At 53.0% G+C, this 27,537-nt stretch overlaps 1 protein-coding gene across 2 annotated transcripts; it reads left to right on the forward strand.

Annotated features, from left to right (window-relative positions):
• Positions 1-305: 305 nt before the first annotated feature.
• On the forward strand, positions 306-27,354 carry EDC3 (enhancer of mRNA decapping 3). Of its 2 annotated transcripts, none has more exons than XM_067003910.1 (7): positions 306-459; positions 2,574-2,755; positions 4,204-4,517; positions 11,478-11,813; positions 20,441-20,594; positions 22,090-22,307; positions 23,429-27,354. In XM_067003910.1, exons 2-7 carry the CDS (start codon positions 2,592-2,594, stop codon positions 23,761-23,763), a joined length of 1,521 nt encoding a protein of 506 aa, XP_066860011.1. In that variant the 5' UTR covers positions 306-459; positions 2,574-2,591; the 3' UTR covers positions 23,764-27,354. The 2 variants fall into 2 exon arrangements, 1 of the variants encoding a protein (XP_066860011.1); XR_010834257.1 differs by lacking the exon at positions 306-459 and having other exon boundaries at positions 2,554-2,755; positions 23,429-24,394; positions 24,525-27,354.
• The last annotated feature ends 183 nt before the right edge of the window (positions 27,355-27,537 follow it).

Consider the following 27,537-nt stretch of genomic DNA (forward strand, 5'->3'; position numbering starts at 1 on the left):
GGTGTCATGCAGGCGTTATAGAGATGGTGGAGGTATTATGGAGATGGTGGATGTGTTGTGAACGTATTATGGAGGTGGTGGAGGTGTCATGCAGGTACCATGGAGGTATTATGGGATGGTGGGGGTGCCATGGCGGTACTGTGGGGGTGCCACGGAGGCAGCACTGAGGTACCACCGAGGCACCTGGAGGTGTCACGCAGCAGGTGACGCATCAGCCCCACCCCGCCCCACCCCGCGCATGCGCCCCTCAGCGCTCGGCGCTGCACCTTGTGCCCGCAGCCCGCGCACGCGCACCCCGCCCCTCCCCCCGCGGCGCGCATGCGCCAAGCTTCGTTCCTCCGCGCCTCTCTGTGATCTCCCGCCGGCGGCTAGAACGGCGCGGGGGGGCGGGGCAGGAAGTGACGCAAGGGCAGGCGGCGCGGAGGTGGAGGGGCGGCGGACGGTGAGCGGCGGCCGCAGGTGAGGCGGGGCCGGGCCGGGGGGGGACCGGGAGGGGCCGGGCCTGGCACGGAGCCGCCGGGAGGCGAGGCCGCGGCGCCGGGACCCGCGCGGGGCCGATCCGGTGGCGGTCGGGGCCTGGGGGGAGCGGCCGGGGGCGCCGCGGCCTGGTCCCGGGCCTGGTCCCGGCCTCCTGAGGGCCCCGGCTCGGCCCCTCGCGGCCCGGGCTCGCCCCCTGCGCCTCACGCACCCCTGGGGCCGCCCCTCGGGCCCGCCGGGTCTCGGCCCGCTGGGGCCCGCGGCGCGCCGAGCAGCCCCGTGCGGAGCCAGCGCTGCGAAGGGCTCGTTTTAAAGCATTGCGCCTGGAGTGGTGCGATAACGGGCTGCTCGGGCAGGCTGCGCCGCCGGGCTTCTTGTAAAACCCCCCGGAATCACGGGGGTTGCTAATAGCCGCTTAAAAGGGGCCGAGGGGGGCTGCGAGGGGCGTGCAAACAGTAATTCAGAATATACAGGTGTCAGAGGGGAGGTTCGGCTTTGCAGGTGGGGGTGAACAAACAAACACTTTCCTGTTTCCCACCTGTGAGCGAGTGAATCGTTCGCTGGCTGCGTGGCTCTTTCCCTCTCCAAGTGACCAAGTACAAGAGCGAGGTGCGCTGAGGCAGTTCCCCTCCTTTGGGTTTGTTTGCAGGCAAACGGAGGGATCTGTTCCTTTATTTATTTGTAAAGGGACGGGGCCTTCTCGAAAGGAGTCCCTTTGAGGTGGTGGTGTGCACTGAAATCTTTGCCTCCTTTTCAAAGAGATGCAAAAAGCAGGAAGGGGAAGGAGGTTTTAGCTGTGCCGCAGGCTCTCTGGGATGCATTATCGGTGTTCTGCGAGTACTTCTTATCGGCTGTCATTGTGGAACCCAGGTGGTGTTGTTGTGGGTTAACATAAATACACAGAAATGGGAAAGGGAGGAGGCTGGTCCTGAGAAACGAGTGGCTTGGTGACCAGATCCGTGTTTGTTTCTCCCTGGAGCCTCCCTTACATCTCCTGAAAGCTGGGGGAAGGGAGTTTTTATTGTTCCTGGTGGCACGCACGTGTCCCAGCTCTCTCTAGGTAGTTTTTCTTGTATCTTTTTATTTTCTGTGAAGCTCAGGACAGAAAGGGCTTGAAGAGAACCGAAACGTCTCCCGCAGAAGTGTGCTTTAGGTGCTGTTCATCCTGGGTCACATCCCGCACTCCCTACCCCTGCGTGCCCCATAACTGAGTGAATTCCCAGCGTGATCCATCTTCCTGGGGGTGACGGCACGAAAGGCAAATAACGTGCAGTGGCTGTTCTCTCCCGTGAGCCTGTCAGCTCCCCTGTGCTGCTGTGGTGCTAGCGAGGCTGTCGCCTTCCCGGAGCTGTGTCTGCAGAGAGAAATCCCCGACCAAACGCCGCGCTTAGCGGCTCCAAGGTGTGCTGGTGCAAGTCCAGTCAAGCGTCAGATCTGCGAGGGAATTACACGGGGCTGAGGGTGTAACAAAACAAAAAGTGCGTCTCCTTGTTTCCTGTGTCCTTGCAGGGCTCGGTGCGGGTGCTGGAAAGCAGCGTGGCTTTGTTCAGCTGTCACGTTGTGACAGCAATGCTAATCCTGGCCCTGCAGAGCATGAAGACTGCTGTGCCGGGCTCCAGCGCTGTTTTCTTACCCCCCTCTGCACCTGTCTGTGCTCTTTAAGGTGTTGGTTTTAATTTGGAGGTGCTGAGGTCAGCATCCTCGCTGTCAAGTGTTCGCAAAAGCTGTTCTTCTCTGCTGTTTGCACACCAAAACTTTACAGAGGGAAGAGAAAATTCCCCAGTTGAAGCTCCGGAGAGAACACGCCCAGGCAAAACTCCGTGCTCTGTTTGGAAGCTGTTAGCCTTGAAATCCGTTACCAAACTATTTCTTCAGTTATGCAAACAGCGATAGGGCTTCCAAACGTGCAGGCAGGGCCCTGCGCAGGGGTTTAACATGTTGCTGTGCGTGGATGTTACTTGCAGCCCACAAAGAAGAGGGGAGCTGACGAAGCCGGAGCCTGGGTGGGAGGCAGCGTGGTGGGCCGGGGGATGCAGCTGGTGCCGATTCGGGTTGTCGTTCCCTCATCTTACGGCCAGGCCCGCGTCTCTTTGCAGCAATCGAGTCCCAGGATCATGGCTACGGACTGGCTGGGGAGCATCGTGTCCATCAACTGTGGAGAAAGCCTGGGGGTCTACCAGGGGCGAGTGTCTGCTGTGGACCAGGTCAGCCAGACCATCTCCCTGACCCGGCCCTTCCACAATGGGGTCAAGTGCCTCGTGCCAGAAGTCACCTTCAGGTTAGTGTGGGCATTTCTCCTGCGTTTTCCAGTCTGGGTGCATATTTGGGGTGATTTTCCCTCAGAAACGTGCTCTTCGCCTTAAATCTCCCTACTGCTACTGAGCAGCTTCAGATGAGAAGCACCACTGGCGTTTCCCTTGGCCTGTGTGCAGAAGATTGCTAGTTTTTGGTCTGTGCTCTGTGTTACAAGTGCTGTGAGGATCCGTGTGAGCGTGTATGAATGTATTTGTGTGTGTGATTTCTGTGTATTCTGTGTATGTGTGCACTCTTTGAGTAGTTGAGGGCTTGGCTCCCTCTTTATGCTTTGCCCTCAGCAACACGTGTTATTAAAGTGCATCAGGGGAAAGCAGAGGGGGATCTCACCTAAAATGTTGGCCAGCACAGGTAAATTACACGCAGTGGTTAAATCCAGAGCCATCTCCTTTCTCTTCCCGTGTTCTTTCCTCCGTGCAGGCAGGGAATGGTTTGGAATCAGGGCGCTGGATCAGCGCAGTGCTGTCGTGGCTCTCCTGAGTCCCTTCCCACCAGCTCCTGCTAACGCTGTGCTCAAAAAGAATAAACAAGAGTCACTTGTCACTGGACGCCTTCCTGTTACCTCTGCAGCTTTCCTATCACGATAGCTAAGTGCCTGAGTCACCGATTTAAAAATAAGACCAAGTGCTGACTGCAGGGAAGCCTTTTTTCCTAGAAAACTCTGATTTTTGAAGAGACTGTGGGAAGGACGATTCTTTCAGGACTCTTGCTAACTTCCAGGCTGTTAGTTTTATATCCCGATTGGACGCAAACTTTATAAGGTTACATTGAACACCAGTTTTATATCCCGATTGGACGCAAACTTTATAAGGTTACATTGAACACCCTAACTTCTGGTTCGTGTCTTGCAGTCAGTGCAGATGGAGGAGGTCTCTGTAACCACTTCTTTGTTTCACTTTGGCTTGTGCTCAGTGCTGTGTTGGTTTTTTTTATCCTCTGTCTTGAGAAACAGCGAGCACATCCTTGTCTGAGCATGAATAGCACTAATTTAAGGAGAGTTTTTTGTAGGAAAGGATTAAAAGTAGTAGCACCCTCCAGGCTGAGGTTAATTATAATAGCTAGAAACTGCTGAATTAACGCAGATTTTCTCAAAGATCTGTGCTGGCTGCTTTCATTTTCTGCTTGACCAATCCCTGTTTCAGCTAGGGACAGAACCTACACCAAATCCAGGTGCCGTTCAGAAATATTTGAGATTTTATTTAAAGTTCATATAGTTTCAGGCGAATATTTCGATGTCTGGAGTGTAGCCTGTGTTTGAGTATTAAAAGGTTTTTTCCCCCTTCATTTTATTGACAGTGGCATGCAAAACCCACTGGGTAATGCTGCATGATTTTCTTTCAAGGCTGTTTTTTTAAAAGTACCCTGACCACCAAGTTCCTGAATGTCTGTTTTCCTATTCTTTTTGTCTTTTAGGGCAGGTGACATTACTGAGCTGAAGATTCTGGAGATCCCGGGCCTGGGGGACAGCAGGTCGTGCGGGGATCTGCAGCAGACAGAACTGGGCATCCCGGGGGTGGGCTGCCAGGTGGGGCCCAGCCAGAACGGCACCGGCAAGATGTTAAAGAAGCCCATCTCCAGCAGCGCCCCGCAGAACATCCCCAGGAGGGCGGACGTGAAGAACCAGGACATCATCATCTCCCCCCAGCAGCAGTGCTCCAAGAGCTACATGGATCGGCACGTGGAAACCCTGACTCAGTCCAAAGGCTTTCGGCGTAGGCACAATTCCTGTGAGTATGTGTTCTGCGTTCTGCAGCTCTCCACCCGGGTCACTGCCGCAACATGTGCCCCAGTTCAGCAAAAACATTTCAGACGGTTCTGGAAACTTGCGTTTGTTTCCTTTTGTATGTGCGTTGCCACCTGAAGGGCTGAGTTTTACAAGTATAGATCTTCCGAGGGTCTTCCACGCGTCTCAAGTTGTACAATTAGATGTTGTGACCTCTGCCAGAGCCTGGTGGGAGCGTTCAGGCAGCGCCATTAAAACGTGCAGCACCTGCCTTGCAAACAGAGGTGTGTGTACCGCACAAGCAGCCCCTGTACGGCAATACAAAACGCTGCGTTGGGTGAGAGTCGTCAGCTGAAGCGGGCTGTTGGGTCTGATCTGTCATTTCTGGCTTGCTTTGGTTATTTCTTATTTATTTTCTTTACAAAAGACATTCTGTTTCTCTAAGCTTGCAGCTACATCACCAAAAGGCCAGCAGGGAACGTTGTACAGAACTGCTTCTCTGCTGTCCCTGTTGCCATTGCACTGCTGCTAAGAGTTCTTCGGAGGCAGATGCTCTCTACCCTTCCTTGCTGTTGTTTCCAAGTGAAACACCTTTCCTGCTGGACACAGAAGTCGGTGCTGCTCAGCTGAATAGCGAGAGCAGGGAACTTTAACTCGGGTGTGCTTAGTGCTTGCCCTGACCGACGTGGAGGAACAGCTGAAAGCAGCTGGTCCCAGTGGAGGCCAGATCCCTGTCCACCATAATACTTTATCAGCTAAAATTCGAGCGCAGGGTTGTCTCCTTGGCTTCTGTGGGGTGTTGGCAGTGATGTTTGCAGGGTGTGGGCCTGCAGTGGGCCTGGTTCACAGGCTGGGAGGGCTGCAGCGGAATTCACGGTGCCGTGATTTGCCCGTAAAGGCCGGTGTTACTTAGGCTGCATGCAGGCATGGTGCTCGCTGTTTCAGAAGCATGTCTGTCCAAACTAACCTTCAGAATCATACAGGTAAGAGGGAACCATGTACATGACTTTATTTATTAGGTTCAGGAGCATTTTGGATCTGATGTTGGTTGTGTTGTGGGAATTTGACGAGCTTCCCATGGCCGACCTGAGTTGAAACTCTTTTCCCCTCTTGAGGGCTGTTGAAGGAAAGCCTCTGAACTTTGAAATGCTGCAGACTGTTCTGTGTGTCTCTTGTGAACGTGGTAGAACAAAGGGATGTTCACAAAAACTCTCCTCTTGCTGGTGTTGCTGAGAACTACCAGCCTTTACGTTTAGGGCATGTAAGACAAGATTTAAAAAGAATAACTCCTCCGTGTTCTCCCCCTGCTCTACATCCATGTATAATCTAGTCTCACCCTTTTCTTCCCTCACTGCTGGCGTGAGGTTAAGAGGTTGGGCTGAAAAGAACAGGGGACCTGCTACAGGAATCTGGGAGGCAACAGGGAAAAGATGTATGGGCACAGGGTGGAAAGGAGGCTGTTGCTTATCAGTGGGACTGCAGTCCTACCGTGTCACTGCTCTGTAACTCTTTGCCCATCCCTGTTTCAGTCCGCTGAAGAGCAGCCCCGCTTGAGCATGCAAAGAGCAGCACGCTGGTGTTTTCTTTGCTGCAGCGTTTCTCAGAGAAGTGTGGTTGACGCCTGTTTACGTAAAAAGCCAATAATTCTTCAACCATTTCTTTGTCAAAGTGAACTTTCAAATCTAATTAGTGGAGATCTCACCCCGTGCATTAATCTGCTTCATCAGCATCAAAGGTTGCAAAATGTAGAACCGAATAATGCTAGTTCATATGAGTTCCTCGTTCCTCTTGTGTTTCCTGATTGAAAACGGCCCGGTTGCCAGCCTGTTTTTCCTCTGAAAGGAACTAGAAACAACTGATGATGTTGCAAAGCTTTTCTATTTAAAGCCTGCACAACCGTGACCTATCACAACAGCCCCCTACGAGTCATTACAAACGGTATTTGCTGTGCTGTGTTGGTTAAAAAGCACAAATTAACGCGCTCTAATGAGGCTGATGTAAAGATAGGATCAGCACGTCTCAAAGCCAGGCATCCGTTATTTTTATTTCTGTTCACAAATCTCCAGCCAGCTCTCACGCTGTGCCACGGCTGGCTATGTTCGCTTCTTTTTGCCCTCAGAGCCCCCTGGGCTGCAATTATTGAAACATCAGTATACATCTAGTGTAGTTCCGTGACTTAAATGTTGAAGCATTAGTATATATCAAACCTATTTCCATTATTTAATTCTTTCCCTTGCCTTTTTTTTTTGTTTTGTCTTGAAAAGAAATAAAAGCAAGGTGAGCAGGGCCAATTAAACGGCGAGATCAAAGGCTGCGCCTTATCTGGAGAAGTTCCTGGGCCTCTGGAAGTTTTCCTCCCCCACCAACAGCTCTCGTTTTCTGGAACAGCTGCAGCTCTTCTGATTTCTGATAATTTGATCAGTTTACAAGGTTGAACAGCCTTTTGTTTTTAAAGTATTTTTTAGAAGGACAATTTCTTCAGTTTCTTATTCCCTTCTGTTTTAAAGTGATTGCCAGACAGGGTTGGTAGGAGGAGGAAGGCCAGAAAGGCGGGGGGTGGGGGGGTGAAGGCATGTTTTGAGGAAAAACTCTTTTCAAACTACAGTGGCAGCTACCAGGTTATCTGAAGTAACTCGTGCTTTGCTTTCTTCTTGCTGGACAGAGCCTGTGGCCGGATTACCTCGCTTAGCACTGTTCAGGCAGCATCTGGTAGGTGTGGGGTGAGTAGCGAGCCTTTCAAACCGCCTCAGCACACCAGCAGCTCGCATCAGTTTTACAGAAGCCCGACAGCAGGTCAGATTTTCTCTTACAGACTTTGTTTGAAACGGGTTGAACAAGGTGCGGATCGTAAATGAGGTAGAAAATTGAACTCTTACTCTCTGCAGTGTGTGGCGAGCAAGGCAAGCGATGCCTGAAGGTCTCCAGCGGGGAGCAGAAGAGGTGGTGGCTGCAGGAATCGAGGGAAGGCCGGGCTGAGACGTCAGCTCGACCCGAAGCTGTGTGGTGCCTGGGCTGGAAGCTGACCTCCTGATGCCCTTTAGCGTGCTAAGTCAGGGACAAAGTTCCCCCTTCGGAGCACTTGTGTGACAGAAATCTATAAACAACAAATAGCAGCCCAGATTACACAACAATGGATTATGTGCCCTGCTGGCACGGGGCTTGTTCATGCCAGGGCTGGCGGTAAAAGCTCCCGCAGGGATCTTGCAGGAAGGCAGCCAACTCGCTAGAGACTTTACATTTGCTTGTGTGCTATACAGAAGTGTTTCTTTTTTTTTCCAATGAGAAAAAGCTTGGGAAGTATTGTTTATCTTTCGAGGGAGGCGCTTTTCTGCGCAGTGCCTAGCCGCCAGCTCGATGGGGAGCCATGTGCTGTTCTCCTTAGCAAGCCGTGCACAGATCGAGGAGCTGGGCTGGGAGCTCTGGGTTTCGGTAGCCCTGGGAGGCAGTGGATCCTCATGCTGGCCTTATCTCTCATTTTTTGAGTTTTCCCCCGCTCTGCGGGGTAACGCAGCCCGTCGGGTGGGTCAGCAGGATTGTGGGGTTGGCACCCGCTGGATGAGCGAGCTGCCCAGGACAATGCCAGCACGTCTCGATTTGATGAGGTATGGTCTTGGCTCCCAGTCGTGGTGTCTGCAGGGAGCCCGGGAGCTTTCCAGCCATTGTTCTTCCAGCTTTCCTAACGCGGCGTTTTATTCTGTCAGCATTCGCACGCTGCTCGCATCAGCTGCTTCTCTCCCCTGGGCCCATCGCGTGGCGATGCTGCCGGCCCCACGTTTTGTTTCGCAGGTCAGCTGAGGGGAGAGCGGAGCTGTTTGCAGAAGAACCTGGCAGCGAGCGTAAAACTCTTGTTGGGGAACAGGAACAGAGTTGCCAAAACATTCGAGAGCTGCACAAGAGGCAGGCTTGTTCTCCCATTGTGCTCAGAGCAGGCTCCAGCTTCTTCATCTGAACTTTGAGTCCCTCGCCTACTGCTTCGCCTGGCAGTCAGTGAAGTGCTTGGAGGACTCAGCCAGTTGTGTAGGTCTGGGCTTTTGTTTCTCGTGCCGCTGTTAGCGGCAGCGTTAGCTGTGGTCCCTTCGTGTGGTGGTGGCCGCCAGCTCCAGCCCAAGCTGTGTGCAACTTGGGGGTGCTGTGTGCGCCACCTTTGGTTTGGGAATCCTTCGGGGCTACTGAAAAGCTTTCCCTTTCTCAAAGCTGTACGTGTGAGTGACTGGTCGCAGCTCCTGGGCTGAAATCCTCCTTGCTAGGAGGCCTCACCCTTTCCCTCTCCCAAGTTGTGTTTAGTTGCTAGCGATCCTTGACTTCTGTCCTTCAGTGGCTTCTTGACAAAAGGTGCGTTACAGAAGTCTGGTCTCACCCAGTTGTTTATAAAAAAAAAAAAAAATCCAAAGTCCCGAGCAGCTTGAAAATCACTGTGTCTGAAAATGAGCTGCCTGCTATAATTAGTAATAATTTCAAATAATTATAAATAGGCTCCAGAAAGGGAGTTCTGACAAAGTGTGGTGACGCTGACCGCATGACGCCGCAGCACTGGTTTCGGTTGCCCCAGCGTGCACAGAAGAAATGTTTCCTACTGGCCCTCGTGCTGAGAGCAGCAGCTTTGAAGCGGCTTTGTGCTATGGCTGGTGGAGTCTGTGACACGGGGAGGTTAGCGTAAATCCTGCAGGCAGGCGGCAGGAAAGCGGTCACTGGAGAGGGATTTGGTTTCTTTCTTTACAGGGGAGAAGGGCTCCACAAAGCCTTTGGGAGGTTGGGGTCTTGTCACCCTCATTTCAAGGTGTGAAATGCTGGCCTCTGGCTTGGCTGCTTTTTCAGTTGTTGCTGGACTTGCGAATTACCGCGTGATTGGAGACGGAGCTGCAGCAGCTTTGAAAGGGAGTGCTTGAGAGCACCGAGGTCTATTTTGTTCAGCTCAGGTACTCGAGGCACTCTGCCGGCCGTTTCAAAGAGCTTCCCTGCTGTGGGGGCTGGGAAAGCTTTTGGGTGAGTCACCTCAACAGCAGAAACAAGTGACGTGCTGCCTAAAATAGGGGGAAAATTAACCAAGAGGGAAAATCCTTCCTGAGACAAAGCTTTCCTAATAGAGAATAAAGCCGGTTATGTGTTCCACGCTGCACCATGACTTTCTAGGGATAAGTTAGACGTGGTGTTAGGGGAGCTCATGGTGAGCTCCGGCAAATTTGTTTTACAGCGTGACAAAGTCCTCGATAAGCCCCGGAGAGTCCCAGGCGAGGCCACCTTCCAGGAAGGGGTTCCCAGCTCTGGGCTGCAGAGCCTCTGCTGGGTAGGGAAAGTGGAGGGAGCTGCTTTTTATGGCCTCTTCTCTAGAGGGTTTGGGTAATTGTAAGTGTTCTGAGCTAACTGCTGCAATTTAAGTTGTGTAATTGAGCTACTGAATAACTTTGTGGTAGAGAAATGAGTTCTGTTCGTTAACTTGGCCAAAATCAGCACGTTGGTCTCCAACAGACCGGTTCCGGCCCTGGTTCTGAAACGGGTGAGTGCTCGTGCAGGAGCTGAGGCGAGGCTCCTTTGCTGTCCAGGTGACGTGCTCTTCTGCCGATGGAGCAGAGCACCTCACGCCTGGGAAATGGGGGAAGTGGGAGCTGCGATTAGGTGGGCAGCTTGTGGCTGCTCCGCCCGGCTGGCCCGGGGTTACAAACAAACCTTTCTAGGCAGGGAGAGAAAGCAGCCTGCCAAGACCAAGCTGGGCCTGTCTGCGCTTCTGAGGGTAACAGGTAACTCTGTGGGACACCACGAAGCTTTTGCATATTGCAGGTCTTTTGGGGTTGATTTCTAAATATCCTCAGATGACTTGAAGTTCTTCCTGTGCCCTCTCATTGACTGCCAATAACGTGTAAAACAAAAAAAGTGGCTTTTTCAGCCAGAGATGTATGCAGGGTGATGGACGAGAGGCACGTGTCATCGTGGTGACTTGGTGGTAATTTGTTTGTGTGTTAGCAAACAGGTTCTGTCCGCAAGCTCATTTGTATAAATAACATTCAGGGATGTAAAATCTCTCCTAAAACACGAGAAATATTTTAGGGAAGCAAGCACTTCTGGTGTGATAAGTTACTCCATCTGTTGGGCAGTGGAGGTGGTAACTGTAATTGCTGAAATTGGCCTGAAGTATTTTCTGGTGTCTGCAGGTTTAACAGTGGGTATAACTAACAGGTTAACGTTGTCTGGTCTTGACTGCGTACGGGTGACCTGCGGAATAATGTAAGATATAAATAACGGGGTATGTCAGCCTAGTGACTGCATTTGGGTTTGTACCATCCCTCAGAATGAGACTTCTTCAACTTCATGTGAGAGAAATCAGGCTGTCACAGTTACTGATTGGAAATAATTCCCCTTAAACATGTGATATGATGAATAAGTAGAAAAATGCAGTATGGAAAAGGGAAAGGACTTCATCGTGGCTTACAGAAATACACACCTACTGATGGCAAATGAGAAAGAAACATTTACTTTCAGGCGTCCTCCATCAGCAGGTGGCTTACCTGTTTCGGAAGAAAACACCCACGGTAGCCTCTGAAATTTAGGGAAGTTCCATGACGGTCTTGGGCCACGTGCCTGCACAAACACAAGCCCAGTGCAGTTCTAGACCAGGGCTTGCTCAATACCTTAGCACTAATATAACGCTCTCTTGCATTAAATGAGCAGAAATGTTTATTTTGCTACTGGGGTCGAGCTTGTTTTCCTGCCATTGCCAGAGGAAAGTCCCTGAAATCTCTTTCCTGGTGCCTCGTGTTGTGTGTTCTGTTGGCATTACTCATGCTCAGATAAGCTAAAGGCGAGGCCTGCGGGTTCTTTGGGAAGCAAGAATCCCTCGAGTCAATAGACACCAAACGTGAGCTTTCCTCTTACAAAATTTCCTGAGAAAGCAGGCAAGCAAACATGGCTTTTTCCATTGATGACACTTTTTCCATTTGTATATTTTCAACTTGCCTTTATTTTTGTTCAGGGTCGTCCAGCAGCCGCCATCCAAACCAGGTGACTCCGAAGAAGAGCGGCCTGAAAAACGGGCAGATGAAGAGTAAAGATGATGAGTGCTTCGGGGACGACATCGATGAAATCCCAGACACGGATTTCGATTTTGAAGGGAACCTGGCCCTTTTCGACAAGGCAGCTGTGTTTGAAGAGATTGAGACTTACGAGCGGAGGAGCGGCACCCGTTCCCGTGGCACCCCGAGCGAAAAGCCGGCTCGCTATCGGCACGACGAGAACATCCTGGAGTCGGAGCCCATAGTCTACAGACGGATTGTCGTACCCCAGAACGCTAACAAAGAGTTCTGCACTGGTATGCCAGATCCCTTACTGATAAGGATGCAAACTCTGCAGCTTTGCTGGGGCACACGTGGTGGATTTTTCCCCCGGGGGTGTCTGTCAGCTTGACGTGGTACGAGCAGGGGCATCCCTGTATGTAAGGTCGGATCTGTGCCTTGCGTCTCCGTACAACCTTTAGTTGCCATATTTCTGAGATCAAAAGTATTCAGATAGGGCAACAAGGTAAGTTGTTTGCAGGGAGGGACAAAGCTGGAGGTTGCATTAAAAAGAACAGAAGCTGAAGTGGAACCACTTGAATCTGTGCTTTGATTTCAGTGGCGTGACGAACGTGCGTGGGCTTGATCACTGGCTTCTGGGAGGGAGGGCTCTTCTTGGGGTTCCAGGGTATGGGAGCATGTCGTAATTCCTGCTCTTTTGGTAGGAGGCAGGGGACTTCAGGTGGTTCTGGTGCTGCTTGGGTAGCAGTTAGGGACTTCTGTGTGGTTATAAGGAACTTTAAATGTCTTTGGTATGGAAAGAAATGGTTCTGGCTCTTCCCGTCCATATTTCCAACCGCTCGTGTACAAATAGCTTTTTATGGGGGTTTTGGTTCCCCCCTGCCTCTACTTCCTGTGCGTTGTTGCTGTGTGAAAGAACCAGAGCCTGCAAGCCTGATTTATGCAGAAGGGTTTATGCGTGAGGGCTTGACTATTAGGAATCTTTGTATATACGTACGCATGCCACGAGGCATAGCGTATTCACTTCATGCTGCTCTTTATATATGTTCTTGTAACTTGAGTCTAGGCGTGGTACCCTGCCTTCAGCTTGCATCCTTTTTAGCACTTGCAAAATATAGGAGTAAAGGAGGTTCAGCATCCCAGGAACATTTCTTTTCCACATCAGAATAAAATCAAATTTCAGGTCTTTTTGTAGAGAGACTCTAAACTGCTGCACCCTGGTGGTGTGCCCGCTGGGCACGAGGGTAGCCGGGTCCCTGGCCTGGCATTCCTTCTGCTCGGTCACGCCTTCTCTTCTCAGAAACTCCAGCGGGGTGTGAAGCGCTTGATGGAAGGAAGCCGATACATTTACAGTGACCGGCTGCTGTTCAATTAAAAGATGTCAGTTTTTAATGGTTCTGCTGTACAGCGGTATCCTGGCTTTCCGTTTGTGTCCTCTGTTTCCCTGTTGATCCATTCTGATCCAGGTAAAAATGTCCTGGGTCAGTTCCAGCTCGTCCGACTCGGTGTTCTGATTCCAGCAGCTTCTTAAGGACAAGTGAAAGACCAGAGGAAGCGTGTGGTGAGACCTTCCCTTGAGCGCTCTCTTTGACGATTTTAAGACTTCCTGAAGCAGAAGTGATATTTTAGTATTAAGAGCTTTAGATGACTTTTTCTTCTGCTTAATTTAACCTATTCCTCTTTGAGCCTGTGCAAGCTCTGTGTTGCTGCAGCATCCTGCGGCATGAAGCTCCCGCAGTTGGCTACGTACTGCGTGAATAAGTACTTCTTCCTTTTTGTGCGAGCTTTTCTTGGTGGTAAACTTGCTGCTTGTCAATTCATCTTCCAGCTGGCGCGTTCCAGAGGAGACAGGGCCTCTGTGTGGGTCTGAAACAAAAGCTACCCGAGCGTTAGCTGCCAGTTTGAGAAGTACAGCTAGTGCGGTATTCTAGAAGTACGGTTCCTGGAGGAGAAGTGTTGTGCAACAACCAGTAAGCACCAGGACCTAGTTCAGGGGATGGAAATGAAATTGTGTTTGCTAAACTGCCGTGTCCTTTCCTGTGGAAGCTCCTGGCTCCGTTTGCAGCCCGCTGAAAGGGCTGCTGTCGGCTTGTTTTGCTCTTGGCAGGTCTGCCCAGGGAGGTGGCAAACCCCTCTCCTCTGTAGTTGCGGGGTCTCGCCAGCCTCATTAGCTCCTGGGGGGTGCTGAGGCCCCCAGGTGGGGTTCTGGATTTGTTTGGAGGAAAAGCCATCACGTTGCACGAGGGGCATTGCCAACCGCTGTTCCCTGCCGCCTGTGCTGAGCAGGGCACGGTCCCAGTCCTGCGAGCGGTGCGAGAAGGGTCCCACGGCTGCATGTCTCGAGGTGTTGTTCCCACAGAGGGCGACTTCCTTTGTGTCAGCGGAGGAAGTTTACTTCTGCTTCGGAAATGCTAACGGCCGTCTAGCAAAAGCTCTTGTAAACAGCTGTAGCTTGCCTGCTGCTGACAGCCTTCGGCCGAGCGCCCTTTGTAGCCAGAAGGACAGAGGGATAGTCAGTGTGCTTGGGCAGCGATGGGCTGTCACTTGGAAAGCCCAGACCTCTTTGTTTAGCAGCTGGAAGGAGGGTGCTGGGCTACAGGCAGGCTGCCTCTCTCAGCGGCTCGGAGAGCAGCAGCTGCTGAAATTAGCTGAGAGTGCCAATCGCCCTGAATGCCGTTATTTTGGATACATCTGTCACAGGATTTCTTCTTATTATTCTGAATTCTCTTTGTGGAGTTGTTTTTAGACTCCTGTAGGGATCTCTGCAAAAACAAAACACAACAAAAAACACATTTCCTAGCTATAGGGGAAATAAGTACTTTATATTTCTTCCCTAGGCCAGTCTTGAAGATGAGTGTCTTAAAAGAGCTCTGGCTGACAGACTAATCGTTCTGTCTGCTGTAATCACACAGAGTGATGCTGCTTGGTGGTTGACAGCGAGCTAATATCCAGCTCTCGTCACCGTGGGAGAGGAGAAAGGTCTGTGGGATCCTCGCATGCTCTTTTATGCTGTGTTTCCATGGAGCTCGGAAATAACCAGAGCCGTGCAGCAGGAAAACCAGCAAAGTGCTGGTGCCCGTCCTCCAAAAGCCTAATCTGCAGGGCTCCCAGCCTGCGTGGTGGCTGCCGGCTGAAAGAAGCCGAGCCGTGTGGGATGTAAGCAAAGCTTGACAGGCACTTGAGTCCCTCAAGATGCTGTTCTGAGAGCTAATTTTGTGGTGCCAGGCAGTCAAGTGTGTGTGCTAGTATGTGTTCGGAAGTAGAACAGTAAGTCGTTAGGTCTTCTGAGGCTTTTGGCTCAAACTCAGCACTGAAGGTTGGATGAAAGCGGCTTGGGTTCGTGTTTCTTTGGGTCCCTTTGCGATTTTTCTTTCTTAACCACACACAGGTTAACACGGTTATCCCTGACAGCCTGCAGTTCAGCTGTCCTCAGCAAACAAGAACTTGGGAAAGGTAGTTTTTCTTCCCTCCTTTGGTTGCTGTCTGTTCACAATGTTTTGTGCCTGAAATGATCCTGGAAATGCTGAGGGCTGCTTGGTCCTTCAGTGGATCCCCTCTTCGCAGGCCGTGTGCCATCCTCTGTGGCCTGAAACCTCTGTCTGGCCGAGACAAAGCATGGTCAAACTGGAGTCTGAACACAGAGCAAGAGGGCAGCTTTCCTTGCTGCCGCCTGCTTTCCTGGCGAGGGAAGGGTGAGTTGTGCAGGGGGAATGGCAACAATGGGCACGAGAGGGCCGATGTGGATTCCTGATTCAGCACACCCCCAGCTTCAGCAGCGTGCTGTAGGCTACCTCGGTGTTCCCACGGTGCGAAAGGCTTTGGGGTTTGCCCTGCTGACTCGAGAAGGTGATGCTGGGACGGACAGAAAGAGGGGAAGCAGTGCTGGCTGTCTGCCCGGAGGTCTGGAGCCACAGGGAAAGGATTACGGTGGAGAGAATGGGAGTAGAGGTGGGGATCTGCTCCGAACGTAAATGACAGCTGGAAGCTGAGAGCTTGGCAGTTTTCTGGTCGTGACCGACTCGTGCCCGTTCCTGGGGGCTCCACGTGTGACTGGCTCCCCGGTATTTCACTGCTCTGTCCTCTCTGGGGCTGGGGCCTGTTATCTGTCTCCCTGTTTACCATTATGCCACGTTGAAAAGGGGAAGTGCAACTGTTTAACAAAAGTCTGCCTCCCTGGCAAGGCCAGTTGGTGATGCTTTTATGAGGTGTGAGCTGTCTCTTCTGCTCCTGGAGCTGTCTAGCTAGAGAGCTGAACCGTGGGCTGGCAGGGGCCTCTGTCCTGCTGCTGGCTGCCCGCCCTGACACTAGCCGTGGGGTCAGGTCTTCCAGCAGTAGCCACAGAGCCAACGTTCTGTGGGTGTGTTGGAGCTCAGAGGAGTTCCTGGCAGGATGGAGCGTCTCGGTTCGCCATCGGTGACTGTGTAATCTCAGGCATATTGGGCTCTCCAAACTTTCCTTTTGCACTTTCTCTCTTCTTCCCTCTTAACTGTGTTTAATCACCGCTAGCACACGCCACGTGCGTGCTGTGGGCTCCAGCTCGCGGTGATTAAACTGAATCAACATCTCCCTCGTCTCCCATCAAACTGGGCTGAACTCCTCACACCCCGCAAGACCCCATCTTCCTGCTTTCGCACAGGTGCATGCAGTGGGCTTGTACCTGAAGCCTGGCTTTGCGAGCAGTGGATGTTGCTGAAACAGCACCTTCAGGGGCATGCCGGGATGAGTAGAGGATGGCCGTGTGCCAGGTGGAGGAGGTATTCGTTTCTTTCCCTGCAGTGCTGGCGAGGCTTTGTCCGGAGCAGGCTTTCTTCTAGCTAACGCTGGTGGTGTGGAATGTGAGCTGTTGCCATCGCAGTGCCTCTTCTGGAAAGTAAGCGGGATTTGTTTCCAGCTCAGCTGCAAGAGAAACTTGAGCTATCAGTTTGTCAAGTTCAAGCTCAAATATCAGGCCAAAAGTTGATATTTGTTTCTCTGTGCTTTCCCTAACCACGCTTCAAGCCTGTCCTTCAAGAAACTCCTTTTCCACACAGTAAGGAGACGGAGGAGGAAAATGCGTGCGTCGGGGCAGATCGGTGCAGCGGGGCCGGGCTCCGGAGCTGAGGCTGGTTCTGTCCTGTGACAGAGGCAGCGTGGCTTTTCTAGTGCCACGTCCTTTCTCTTAGCTTTTAGCTCTTCAGGCTGTGGATGGATCGTGGATGTGTGTAGTGTTTCGGGATGTCTGAGTAGGGTGCAGGTGAAGTTAACTTCATCCAACCGCAGGACAAAGCAAAGCAGTTGTGGGGCGAAGCTTCTGCTCAGCCCAAGCGGATTGTGCATTGATGCTGGGAGAGGTTACGTTGGGATGGCAGCCAAAACTTCCACAGAATTTGTCTTAAGTAAAGATAATGACGATTTAAAAAAATCAGTCTAGCCCTTAAGGTTGTGGGGGAAATGATTCCCGTTTGGAATAATGTGTGGGGCAAGTAACTGTTTTCCTGAGTCCGCAGACAGGTGGCTCCAGCCCCGCAGCCAGCATGGGGCAGCAAACAAACCAGGAATATCCCGTCTGCCCCAAGCGCACACGGGCTGTACCCACCTCGTGTCACTGCTGCTTAGTCCTGCTGGCACGGGGGTGGTTTTCCTCCAGCTGGTGTGCGCGTAGCGTGGCATGGGGGAGCCTGAGGAGGTAACTTGTTCGTGCTCAGGGCAGAGTGTGCCCCGTAAGCCGAGTGCACTTCGTGTTCAATCGGGCCTCAGCAATACCCTGCGTGTCACAAAACTGTTTAGTCTTTATCTTTCTTCCAGGCAGCTGTAAAATACATTTATTTAATATTAAAAGGCCTGGGCTAATTTATTTTATTACCTTCATTACCAAACAATAAAGATGCACTGTCCAACCCAAACATAATTAAAGTTGGCAGGAGTTCAGTTCTGTTGCAGCCGTGTTATTGTTTGTGGGTTTACACGTCGCCTCCTTGATTGCTTTCTGCCCGAGTTTATTTAACTCCCTCGGCCGGGCTCTGATAAGCCAGTCTGACTGGTCGGCCCTTGCGTGAGTGCAGAGAAGGGAAGTTCTCTTGGCATTGGAGCCTGCTCCTGAGAGGGAGCAATTAGGACAAAGTGTAGCACAAGCTAAATGCTAAATACAAGTCCATCCCGCGCCAGTAAGCCCCTTTGCATTAACCCACTGGGCACCGGGTTTCCTCCGGCTGGTGGGAGCTGTGAAACCTCGTGGTGCCAGGGGAGGGATGTAGGGAGGGGTGCGAGTGGCTGGAGAGGAGGAGCTGGAGATGGTCGCGCTGCACCAGGTAGGGAAGGATCGAAAGCTGGCTCCTCCGCCTCCTCGCACAAAGCTTGAGCGGGGAATTGGAAGGCTCCCCTCTGGGGGTCCCTCGCTTCGTGTCAGCAGAGGATGTGCCTCGCCAAGCTCCCGGGCGACACCCTGACCTCGGGTGGCTCGTTCCGAGCCCTCCCTCCGGCTTGACGAGCACGGCCCGGGGAAGGAGCAAAAATGTGAATGGGAACGAGCCCGAGCTGAGCCTTGCGTGACTCCGGAGGCTAAGAGGGCGTGTGAACGGCGGGCAGGTGCGTGACTGGTGTGACAGGCTTAGGATTATTAGTGGCTTATGACTCCAAACGTTCGGCGGCTGCTATCAGGAGTCTGAAATGACTTTGATAATGTGTATGCTTGCATGTGTGCTGCGTGTAATAAAAGATTATTAGCAGAGGTAGCTTAATCGGCTGTTAGCATGCAAGGTCAAGTGTTTGAACACGTTTGGTCCCTCCGTGGCTGCAGGGCCCTCGGCTGGTGAGCTCAGAGACGAAAGCCGGAGGGATTCAGCGGAGCAGCTAGGCGGGATCTACTGTTATCTCGCAGGGATACCCGCGACGTGGCTGCCACACGCTCCGAAAACCTCAGGATGCACAGAACCCGCCGTTGCTGCGGCAGCTCCGCTTAGTGGTTTGTGACCAGCACCCCGAGGAAACGTGGCAGTACAAATGAGAATCCTTTGCAATTAAAAATGCGCGTTGCCTTTCTCATTTGAATGTGGCAATTGCTTGTTACCACTGGTTCTCATGCTCTCTTTCTGCAAAGGAGCCCGAGCCTGCGAGTAACTGTTAGGTTTCCTCTCAGCGGATGTGCGCGCTGTGGCTGTTCCCCTTTGAACTCGTATCGCTGCAGAGCATTTTCACTGGGCCTTTATTATTGCTGTGACTCCGCTCAGCTCTTCTCTCTGAAACGTGAGCAAGGAAGTCTTGCAAAGAATTTCCAGCAAAGCGAGGCTGAAACAGCTTTCTGCCTTCGCTTTTGTAAACAACCTGCACCGTAACGCAGTCCAGGGCACCGAAAATGCCAGTAAGGTCCCAGTTCGTGCTGATTTTACAGGGTGAGCAGCTGGTGGTGCTCTGCCATTTGCCTGAGCTGCAGCAGAAGTCTGAGTCCTGAACCTTTTCCACCCGTTGTGCCCGTCCCCCTGCACGTTTCCTGCCTGTCCCGCGGAGCAGGAGCTGCCAGCCTATTTCCCAGTAAACCCAGAGCCCTCGCTCAGCTGGACACTGCCGGGGTTGCCTGTTTGGCTCAGAGCAGTGCTTGTGAGTGACCCGGGCAGACAGAGCCATGGGGTGGTCTTTCTGGCAGCTGTGTGCGCCTCCTGCACGTGGAGGAGCTGAGCTGCACGTCTCCCTAGCTGGGAGGCGGTCAAGGACCCCCGGACCTTGTGGGAAGATGCGCAAGAGGAAGAACAGCCTGTATTTCTGATCCCACACAGGGGCCAGTTGTCAAACACAGGGTGAAGCAGCTTCGGTATCAACTGCTTTGGAGAAAAGTTGGATGAAAGAGGTGGTATCTGAAGCTGAAGATATTCAGGGATGTCGTGCTGGCTGCACCAGCAATTTTCTCACCCGACACTTAGCTTTTGCACTCTTTTCTCCATATAACTGAAAATAGCTGCTCAGGGTTCCTTGTCCTCTGCTGCTGAGCACGCCACCAAGCAAGTGCTACGGCTCCCCTCTGAGCGAACTGCTTTCTAGAGGCAAGGAATCCTCTATTTCCAGGTGAGTTTACTGCAGGGATGATTTGTGAAGTTGATGCCAGGCTGGTCTGCTTGGAGAAGGAGCATGTAAAGAATTGGCCGGAGGAGTTGTTCAGGTTTGTTTTCCACCTGCTGCTTCCCCACGACTTTTGGCTGTGGAAGTGAGCAGGAGCGGCTGTATTCTTCCGTAGGCGCTGTTCTCGGTGCTTGACAAAACCTCCCTTGTCCGTCTGTCTCCTGAGCCGTGTGCTGGGGCAGTTCCTGGCTCGCAGACGCGGCTGTCAAATGTCTGAGAAGCGTTTTTCCCTAGCCCCCGTTCCTTCAGCTGCGTCGCTCCCCTGCGGGATCGTGATTTTGTGCCTGCAGCCGGCCGTTGGGACACGGCACAGCCCCCGCGGTGGGGACAGCGCCTGGGGGACGTTTGTTCTCCTGCGGTGTGTGTGTTAGGGGCAGGGTGTTCGGAGCTGATGGGGATCGAGGAAGCAGCTGGTCGCTGTAGCACATCTGAGCTGCTGTGGTGGGAGTGTCTGGTTTGCGGCGTCTGTGACCGAGAGGAGGCTGCTTCTGCCACTGACCTTGCAGGAGATAACTGTGTCTGTTCTCGGTCCTCTAACGGCTCCTGGCTGAGCAAGGGAAGCATGTCCTGAATCAGAGACCTGCAGAGCCTCTTCCCAAGTGCCTGGGGATGAGCTGGGCTTCGGGGAAGCAGCTGGTGTTGTATCCCGGGGGGTAACAGTCAGCTCCCTCCGTCTGCAGCCACGAGGTGGGGTTCGTGGGGTGGCCTCAGAAGGAGCCTGCATTACTGAAGCCTTCGCTAAGTGCTGTCATATAAAATCTTACCAGACTGCACCGTCCTGGAAAACGTCTCTGATCATGTCTTCGTCTTCCTCCCTCCCCTCTCTGAATCCTAGACTCCGGGCTGGTGGTTCCGAGCGTGTCATACGAGCTGCACAAAAAGCTGCTCTCGGTGGCCGAGAAGCACGGGCTGACTCTGGAGCGCAGGCTGGAGATGACGGGAGTGTGCGCAAGTCAGATGGCGCTCAGCCTCCTCGGGGGACCCAACAGGTAAAGCCCTTCCCGTGAGCTCCCCGGGGATTTGCCCTCTCTAAGCAGAGCTCGCTTCTGTTACCTTGCTCCTCTAAGTGGGGGCAACGTAAAAGAGACTGAGAGGTTACTTGGGAGGTGAATGTGATGTGGCTGCTGCCTGGCCCTTGTGCTGGCCCTGCAGCTGGAGGCAGCTGTCTCCTGTCTGCTTCCTTGAAAGAAAAACCTCACCCAGATGCCGTGCAGACCTTCTGTGGTACCTCACACATCAGCTCGTTTCCCAGGGATCGTGCAAACAAGCGTGAGGCTCAAGCTCCTGAAATGGGAGGAAGCCTTGCAGTAGGTTTTCATGTTCTCGTTCCACCCCCCCCTTTTTTTTTTTTTTTTTAATATTCAGCCTCTCTAGGAGGGGACTGGTGGATTTTTTTTTACTATCTTGGATGGGTGGCTTACTAAGTAAGGGCTTCCTTTTGTCTCCTTTGTCCTGGAAATAGAAGTCTCTTGGGCCAGAGATGAAGCAGAGCTGATGTTTTTTGTCTCCATTTAATGAGCATTTTTTCAGCGAACTTAGCTTTGCACCAATGTAACCCAAGGCTGTTGAAACCATTTCAGAATTTCAGTGAGCTGGCCTTTTTTTTGTAAATAACTAGACTTTTCCTTTGTTTAATGGCATCAATAAAACAAAAGTTGGCTAGTGAGAACGAGCTGTTCAGCTCTTCACAATGCTGAGTTGGCTTTTAGGCATCTGCGAATATCCTGCCCTTTTGGAGCACCCGGTTTGGTGGCAGGTTTGGAGCGTGTTTGCTGCTCTTTGCACAAGTGATGTGCTGACTGAAAAAGGTCTGCTCTGTGCCAGCACTTACAGATCTGTTGGTGTGGGCAGGCACTCGCACGTGTGTTCTTATGTTGTTGGTAGGTGCTCCGAATGATTTGTTCTTGAAACAGAAGGTAAACCCGAACAGTCTCAGTCTTCTGGTCATGCAGCAGCACGTTACTTGCAGCCCAGGACACAACTGTTTGATTTAAAGCAGTAAGGGGTGACCTGCCAGGCAGCGCTGACCCTCTCAGTTGGGAAGTCTCGTGCAGAACTGCTGCAGCCCTCGTGCTGGCTTTGGAGCGCTCCCTGTTTTCCACACTGCATCAAACTACTGCCGTTCTTACAACATCCTTCAGAATCAGAGGGATGGAAGGGGGAAAAGAAGCCTCCTAAAAGTGAAAAGGCACCAAATTCAAGCTTGCTATGTGGCTAGTGAAAACGCATTGTCAAAGCAGGGAACAAGCCGGCTGTGTGATAAGCCGGGCTAGGCTGGGACCGCTCTCTGCTGCGGGGGCAGAGAGGTCTTGGAGGGAACCTGCAAGCAGAACAGCTCTCTGGTGTCAGCACTACAAAAGGATGTGGGTTCCTTCTTCTTCCGAGGCAACGGAAGGCTTGTCAAACACCTGTTGATTTGCATCTTGCAGGATGAAGGTGGGAGATCCTTGGGTTTATTGACGTTTCCTTTCGGTCTCCCCTCAGGCTGAACCCGAAGAACGTGCACCAGCGGCCCACGGTTGCCCTGCTGTGCGGCCCCCACGTCAAGGGGGCGCAGGGCATCAGCTGCGGGCGGCACCTCTCCAATCACGACGTCCACGTCATCCTCTTCCTGCCCAACTTCGTCAAGATGCTGGAGTCCGTCACCAACGAGCTGAACCTCTTCAGCAAGACGCAAGGCCAGCAGGTCTCCAGCGTCAAAGGTAAGCGAGGGGCAGAGCTGCTCTCCGGCCCAGCGCCGTGTGCTGAGCTCGGCGCTGCCTGCCCGAGCCAGCGGCACCATCTAGCGGCCCCGAGAGGTCCGGCAGTGGAGCAGTTGTGCTGATGCAGGTGTCTGTGCGAACACAAGAGCTGCTGTATGGGTGTGAGTCAGACCAGCCATTCTCCTAGGATAAGGCTCGCCTTGTTCAGCAGATGGAAGCTGCAAGTAAATGAGCATCCAACTGCTGTTTCACACCGAGCGCACATCCTCGCTGAGCTGTGAGGGTGCTGCTTTGGAATACGCCACACAATGCGGCGACGCTCTGCCTTCTGTGAGCCAGCTGGCTTTTGGTTGGCACTCCACCAGCATTATTTTCAGACCTAGCTCTTTCTAAAGTATTTTCAAACCTAGCTCTTTTAAACTCTGGGGGAGAAACAAACCTGGGAATTAGGGCACTGCACAATGCTTTGTGCTGCAGCAGGGTGGGGGGCTGTGCGGTGCTGGTGGAGCTGTGTGCCCAGTATAATAAAATAGCAGTCCTTGCACCGAGTGCTTCATGAAGAGAGAATGCAGCAGGTGAGTGCAGCGAGACCAGCGGATCCCAGTGGGGCAGGGCAACACCTGCAGCTCCCACGTTGCCATTCCATAGCAAATCTAATCAACATGCTCCAGAGCAATACACATTTTTTTTTTCCAATTGTGCAGGCTAGAAAATGGCTTTTCTTAGCGGAGAAAGTCATCCCCTGCTTCCCTGGGCTGCTTGAGCTGGAGAAGCCAGCTCAGTGGTGCCATCTGGGGCAGGTCTGCTGAACTGCTGGCCGCTCAGTGAGGTTTTGTTTTGGTATCTGAAAGGCTGTTGATGTTCTCCAGCAAGTTCAAGAGCTTTTAAATATTGATGTCAGTGTTTCCTGCAGAAGGACAGCAATAACAGCCCGTGAGGCCAGACTGCATGCAGCAAGCCTGTGGGTGCTGGAGGCAAAAAGGAGAAGTCTCTGCTGGCAGCAGAGGAGGAAAAGGGAAGGAAAAGGAAAGGAAAGAGAAGAAAAAGGAGGGAAAGCACCGAGCCTTGGATCGTGTTTTCAGGCCGGTCCTCGGTGCTCACAGTGCTTGTATTTCTTTCAGATCTCCCAGATACCCCTGTTGACCTAGTGATCAACTGCCTGGATTGTCACGAAAATGCCTTTCTGAGAGATCAGCCTTGGTACAAAGCAGTTGTGGACTGGGCCAACCAGAACCGGGCGCCCGTCCTCAGCATAGACCCTCCGATAAACGAAATGGAGCAGGGAATCGACGCCAAGTGGTCACTGGCCTTGGGGCTGCCCCTGCCGCTGGGCGAGAGGGCAGGGCGCGTGTACCTCTGTGACATTGGCATTCCCCAGAAGGTCTTTCAGGAGGTGGGAATAAACTACCACTCGCCCTTCGGCTGCAAATTCGTCATCCCCCTGCACTCCACTTAGAGCCCATCCAGCCACGCGGATCTGAAGGGAGAGAAGAGAGAAGGATGTCTGTCAAATAAGCTGTCTGGTGGATCCTGACTAGTAAACTCGTGACGCCTTAAGGATGTGAAGTTCTGGAGAGTTTCCTTCCAGAAGAAAAGTTGTGTATTTAAAAAAAAAAATAGTCATAAAGCGAAAGAAAAAAAGAAGGATGCAAACGTTCCTGCAAAGCTGTCTTCATTCTCTTGTGCCATTGTGTGAAGGAACACGCAGGAAGGTGGTGCCTGTCCCTGGCCAAGGCAGCTGATGCTGCCCAGGCCTGGCCAGGGGTCTGTTGGAGGGGCTGTTTGAGAGGGTCTGGTGCAAGCAGTGGGTAGTTCGGAGGCTTGAGACGTATTTCCCAGTCCTTCTGGGCGGAGAGACCCAGCAAGGTGTCCTGCTGGGAACAGCACCCCTTGGTTGTGTAGAAATAACCTTTTGTTGCAGTCGTAGCGGGAGGGAGGAGTTGGTTTTGCTCGGTTCTGTTGGACACCCTCCCCTCTGTTTTTTGTCCATGAAGGCAGCTGTAGCTCGCTGGCCCTCCTGGACCTCCGCTCCTCGAGGAGAGAATTCCCTCTTCAGAAAGCTTGTGCCAGGAGCCAGAAGCTCTCAGGTAGCACATGCTCCAGGAAGATCCGTATCCTCAGCTGGCTTTTAATCATGCCCTCTGACTTTTTGTTTGTTTGGGGAGCGAGGTGTGGTTTGGAAAATAATTTTTCTATTTTTTTTTCTTTCTGGCACAGCGATTGTCTGAATCAGGGGAGGCACGGCGAAGCAGGGAAGCATTGCTCTGCCTGTTCCGTGGTGTACGGTGCAGGAGATGTTTGGATGAGCTCCCTGTTCGTGCTCTCCGTGCACCCGTAGCTGACCCAGGGGAGGCGCTGGACCTGGGGTGACGCAGGAGGTGCGGTGAGGTGAGGTGAGCTGTGTCTGCCTGCTCCTGGTGCCGTGGGCATGGACGGGAGGTGAAGCTCTGCCGTCCTCCTGGGCCCTTTCCTGCCCCCAAAGCTTCTGCTGGTCCTCAGCCTGCCCCAGGGCCTGTTCTGGCAGCACTGGAGAACTTCAGAGCTTCGGATGGTGCCTTTCCTCCGGGGCGGCCGGCTTCCATCTCGGGCTGAAGCATGGGGACAGCTGCCCCATGCGGGGCAACGGTGGCGCGGTCGGGGCTGTGCTCGTTTGGGTGGCAGGCAGGCAGCCTCCTACCTGCCGCACGTCGACCCCTGCGTGCTGCGAGTCCGCAGGTCAGGCACCTGCGTTTGCCTTTTATCTGCCTTAGAACAAAGGCTGAGTGTGTCGGAGGAGGAAGGAGGAGACTTCCCTGGCGGAACGGCAGCAGCTGAGTCATTAATTTGCCTGCAAGCGCCAGCGTGACCCTGGGTACGGGGGGAGGGAGCTGCTTCTGAAGGTGCTGGGGTCCATCAGGGCCGGTCACTTTGAGAGCCACTTCCTAGGGGCACAGGAGCAGGTGGTGCCGAAGAGGCAGAACTTGAGCAAGCAGGGCAGAAGCTTGGCTGGGCAGGGAGCTTCTAGAGCTGAGGTGGGAAAGGGAAGGGTTTGGCCACTGGAGGTGAGGTCGAGCAACACGGCAGGACTACAGGCGTGCTGTTCCCCTGTGCAGGGAGGAAACTTGTGCAGCCAGAACTCGGTGTGAGCTGAAGCTGGCCGGTACTCTGGGGGCATCAGAAAGGGCTTTCTAAACAGCATGAGGAGGACCAGAGACGGCTGGTCTGTTCCTGGGTGAGGATGGGCACCTCAAACAGGGACGGAGACAAAGAGGCGTTTAATGCCTTCCTTGCTCTGTCTTCAGCACCGATGCTGGGCTCTGGGCCCCCAGCTGCCCGCAGCTGGAGGTCTGTGACTGCGGGAAGGATAAACCCCCAGCCCACCCCGAGCAGGATCCGCTGCTCCAGCTGCGTGTACGTAAGTCCACAGCCCGATGGGATTCAGCCCAGGGTGCTCAGAGAGCTGGCTGGTGTCGCTGGGAGACCTCTCTCGATTATTTTTTTCAATGGTCTTGAAAATCTGGAGAGGTCCCAGTCGACTGGAGGCTGGCAAATGTTGTCAGCGCTGGTCAGAAGGCAGGCCCTGGTAATTGCAGGGCTGCCAGGCTCACTTCAGTGCCTGGTAAAGTCATGGAAAAGGTTAGTCTGGAGCTAGTGAAAAATGCTTGAAAGACAATTTTACTCCCTTTTAGGGCCAGTTCTCTGTAATACTCTTATAAATGACCTGGGCACGAGTCTCAGCTGCATACTGAGTAAGTTTGCAGGTGACCCTGAGTTAGGAGGTGCTGCTGCCTCCCCTGAGGGCAGAGAAGCCTTGCAGAGAGCTCTTGATTTGTTTGAGGGCTGGGCAAACGAAGTGGAACAAGAGCACAAAATCAGCTGCAGCTTCCCCTGCCACATCTACCTCAGCAGGACCCAGGCCCTGCCCCTCTCGGTGTCCCGACCCCTGTTCCTAAAGCGTCTCTCCGCACCGTGTTCAGCCTGGGCTGCAATGGCGTTTACCAGGCTGGGGCTGTGCTCGGCTGCCTTGGGAAGGGGCAGCCGTGGGGCTGGCTAGGTGAAATACAAGTGCAAGGCTTCTCTCTGCCTCTTTGCTTCCTCAGCTCATCTTTAACCAGGCAGAGGAGCGGCATCTGGGTTTAAAAGGTGGGCAATCAGCTGCTGGCTGTTGCTTCAGTACAGTGTTAGTCCTAATCCCCTCATTTTCCACTTTCCTTACTCAAGACGCTGGGTAGGAGGCCCTGCTCTTTAAATTCCTGCTTTTCTTGGCTCTTTGGGGTTTGGCTGCTGAACTGCAGTGTACCCGTGGCGCAGTAACAGCGTAGAAGATATTCAGGGCTTAATCCCAGGGGGCCTCTTCTGCCTCCGCACAGCTGTGCTGCTGGCTGAAGCTACAAGAACCAGGTAAAGACACCCGTGCAGGTTTGGCAGCTGGACCCAGCTCTGTTCTCACTGCAGTGTGGTTTGGGGAGCACCGAGGCCCTGTGCCTGGCCAGCCATGCAGCAGTAGGGCTCCCCACCTTTAAGGAAAAAAAAGGAACAGGTAGAAGGGGAGGGCATGAGCCTTGATGTAAGGAAAAAGCTTCCTAATCCCTACCTGTGTGGTGTGTAGGGGGCAGAGCAGGGAGCCTGGGCTGTGTCGTGCACAGCTGCCCTGTACATTGCGCTCCCCTTCTGAAGAGGGGAGATGTGGCTGTTGGGCTGTACGTTATCTCAGCTGGCTTACTTGAGGAAGGAAGTATGGGCCTTGCCCACACGAAATGCGTCTTTATTTACAGGGGTGTACTCTTCTGGCACACCCTGCGGCACCCACAGGGGCTGGGTCCCTTGGTTGCCCCTTCCCTCACATTGCTGGAGTAATTCAAAGAATGCACCACACTTTAAATCTCTTTGAGATCGTTTCTGTCCCCACACAGGACCTGCCCGAGTGCTGCTCTGCTCACTAACACGTGAAGATCACTGCCTGGTGTCACCGCTCCGTATTCCGTTTGTGCCCCAGCGTCTGTAATGACTAATTCCTGCCTCTGCGGGGGGATGCCCTGCAATAAAGTGCAACTATTCATGTGTGCTACTCCCGTGCAGCTCTTCATTTGTCTGCTGGCATGCTGCAGCCTGACCCCCACAGGCACAGCAAGCCTTCCTGCTGCTCCGCACTGCTCAGAGGCACAAGGGCAGGGACCGGGGAGTTCGGTCCCCTCCCCCTTACTTTTTGCCTTCCACTGAAGCAAAGCATCCTGCTGCCTAGTTTCCTGAC

The sequence above is a fragment of the Anser cygnoides genome, chromosome 11, assembly GCF_040182565.1.
Source record: "Anser cygnoides isolate HZ-2024a breed goose chromosome 11, Taihu_goose_T2T_genome, whole genome shotgun sequence".
NCBI classification, from domain to species: Eukaryota; Metazoa; Chordata; class Aves; order Anseriformes; family Anatidae; genus Anser; species Anser cygnoides.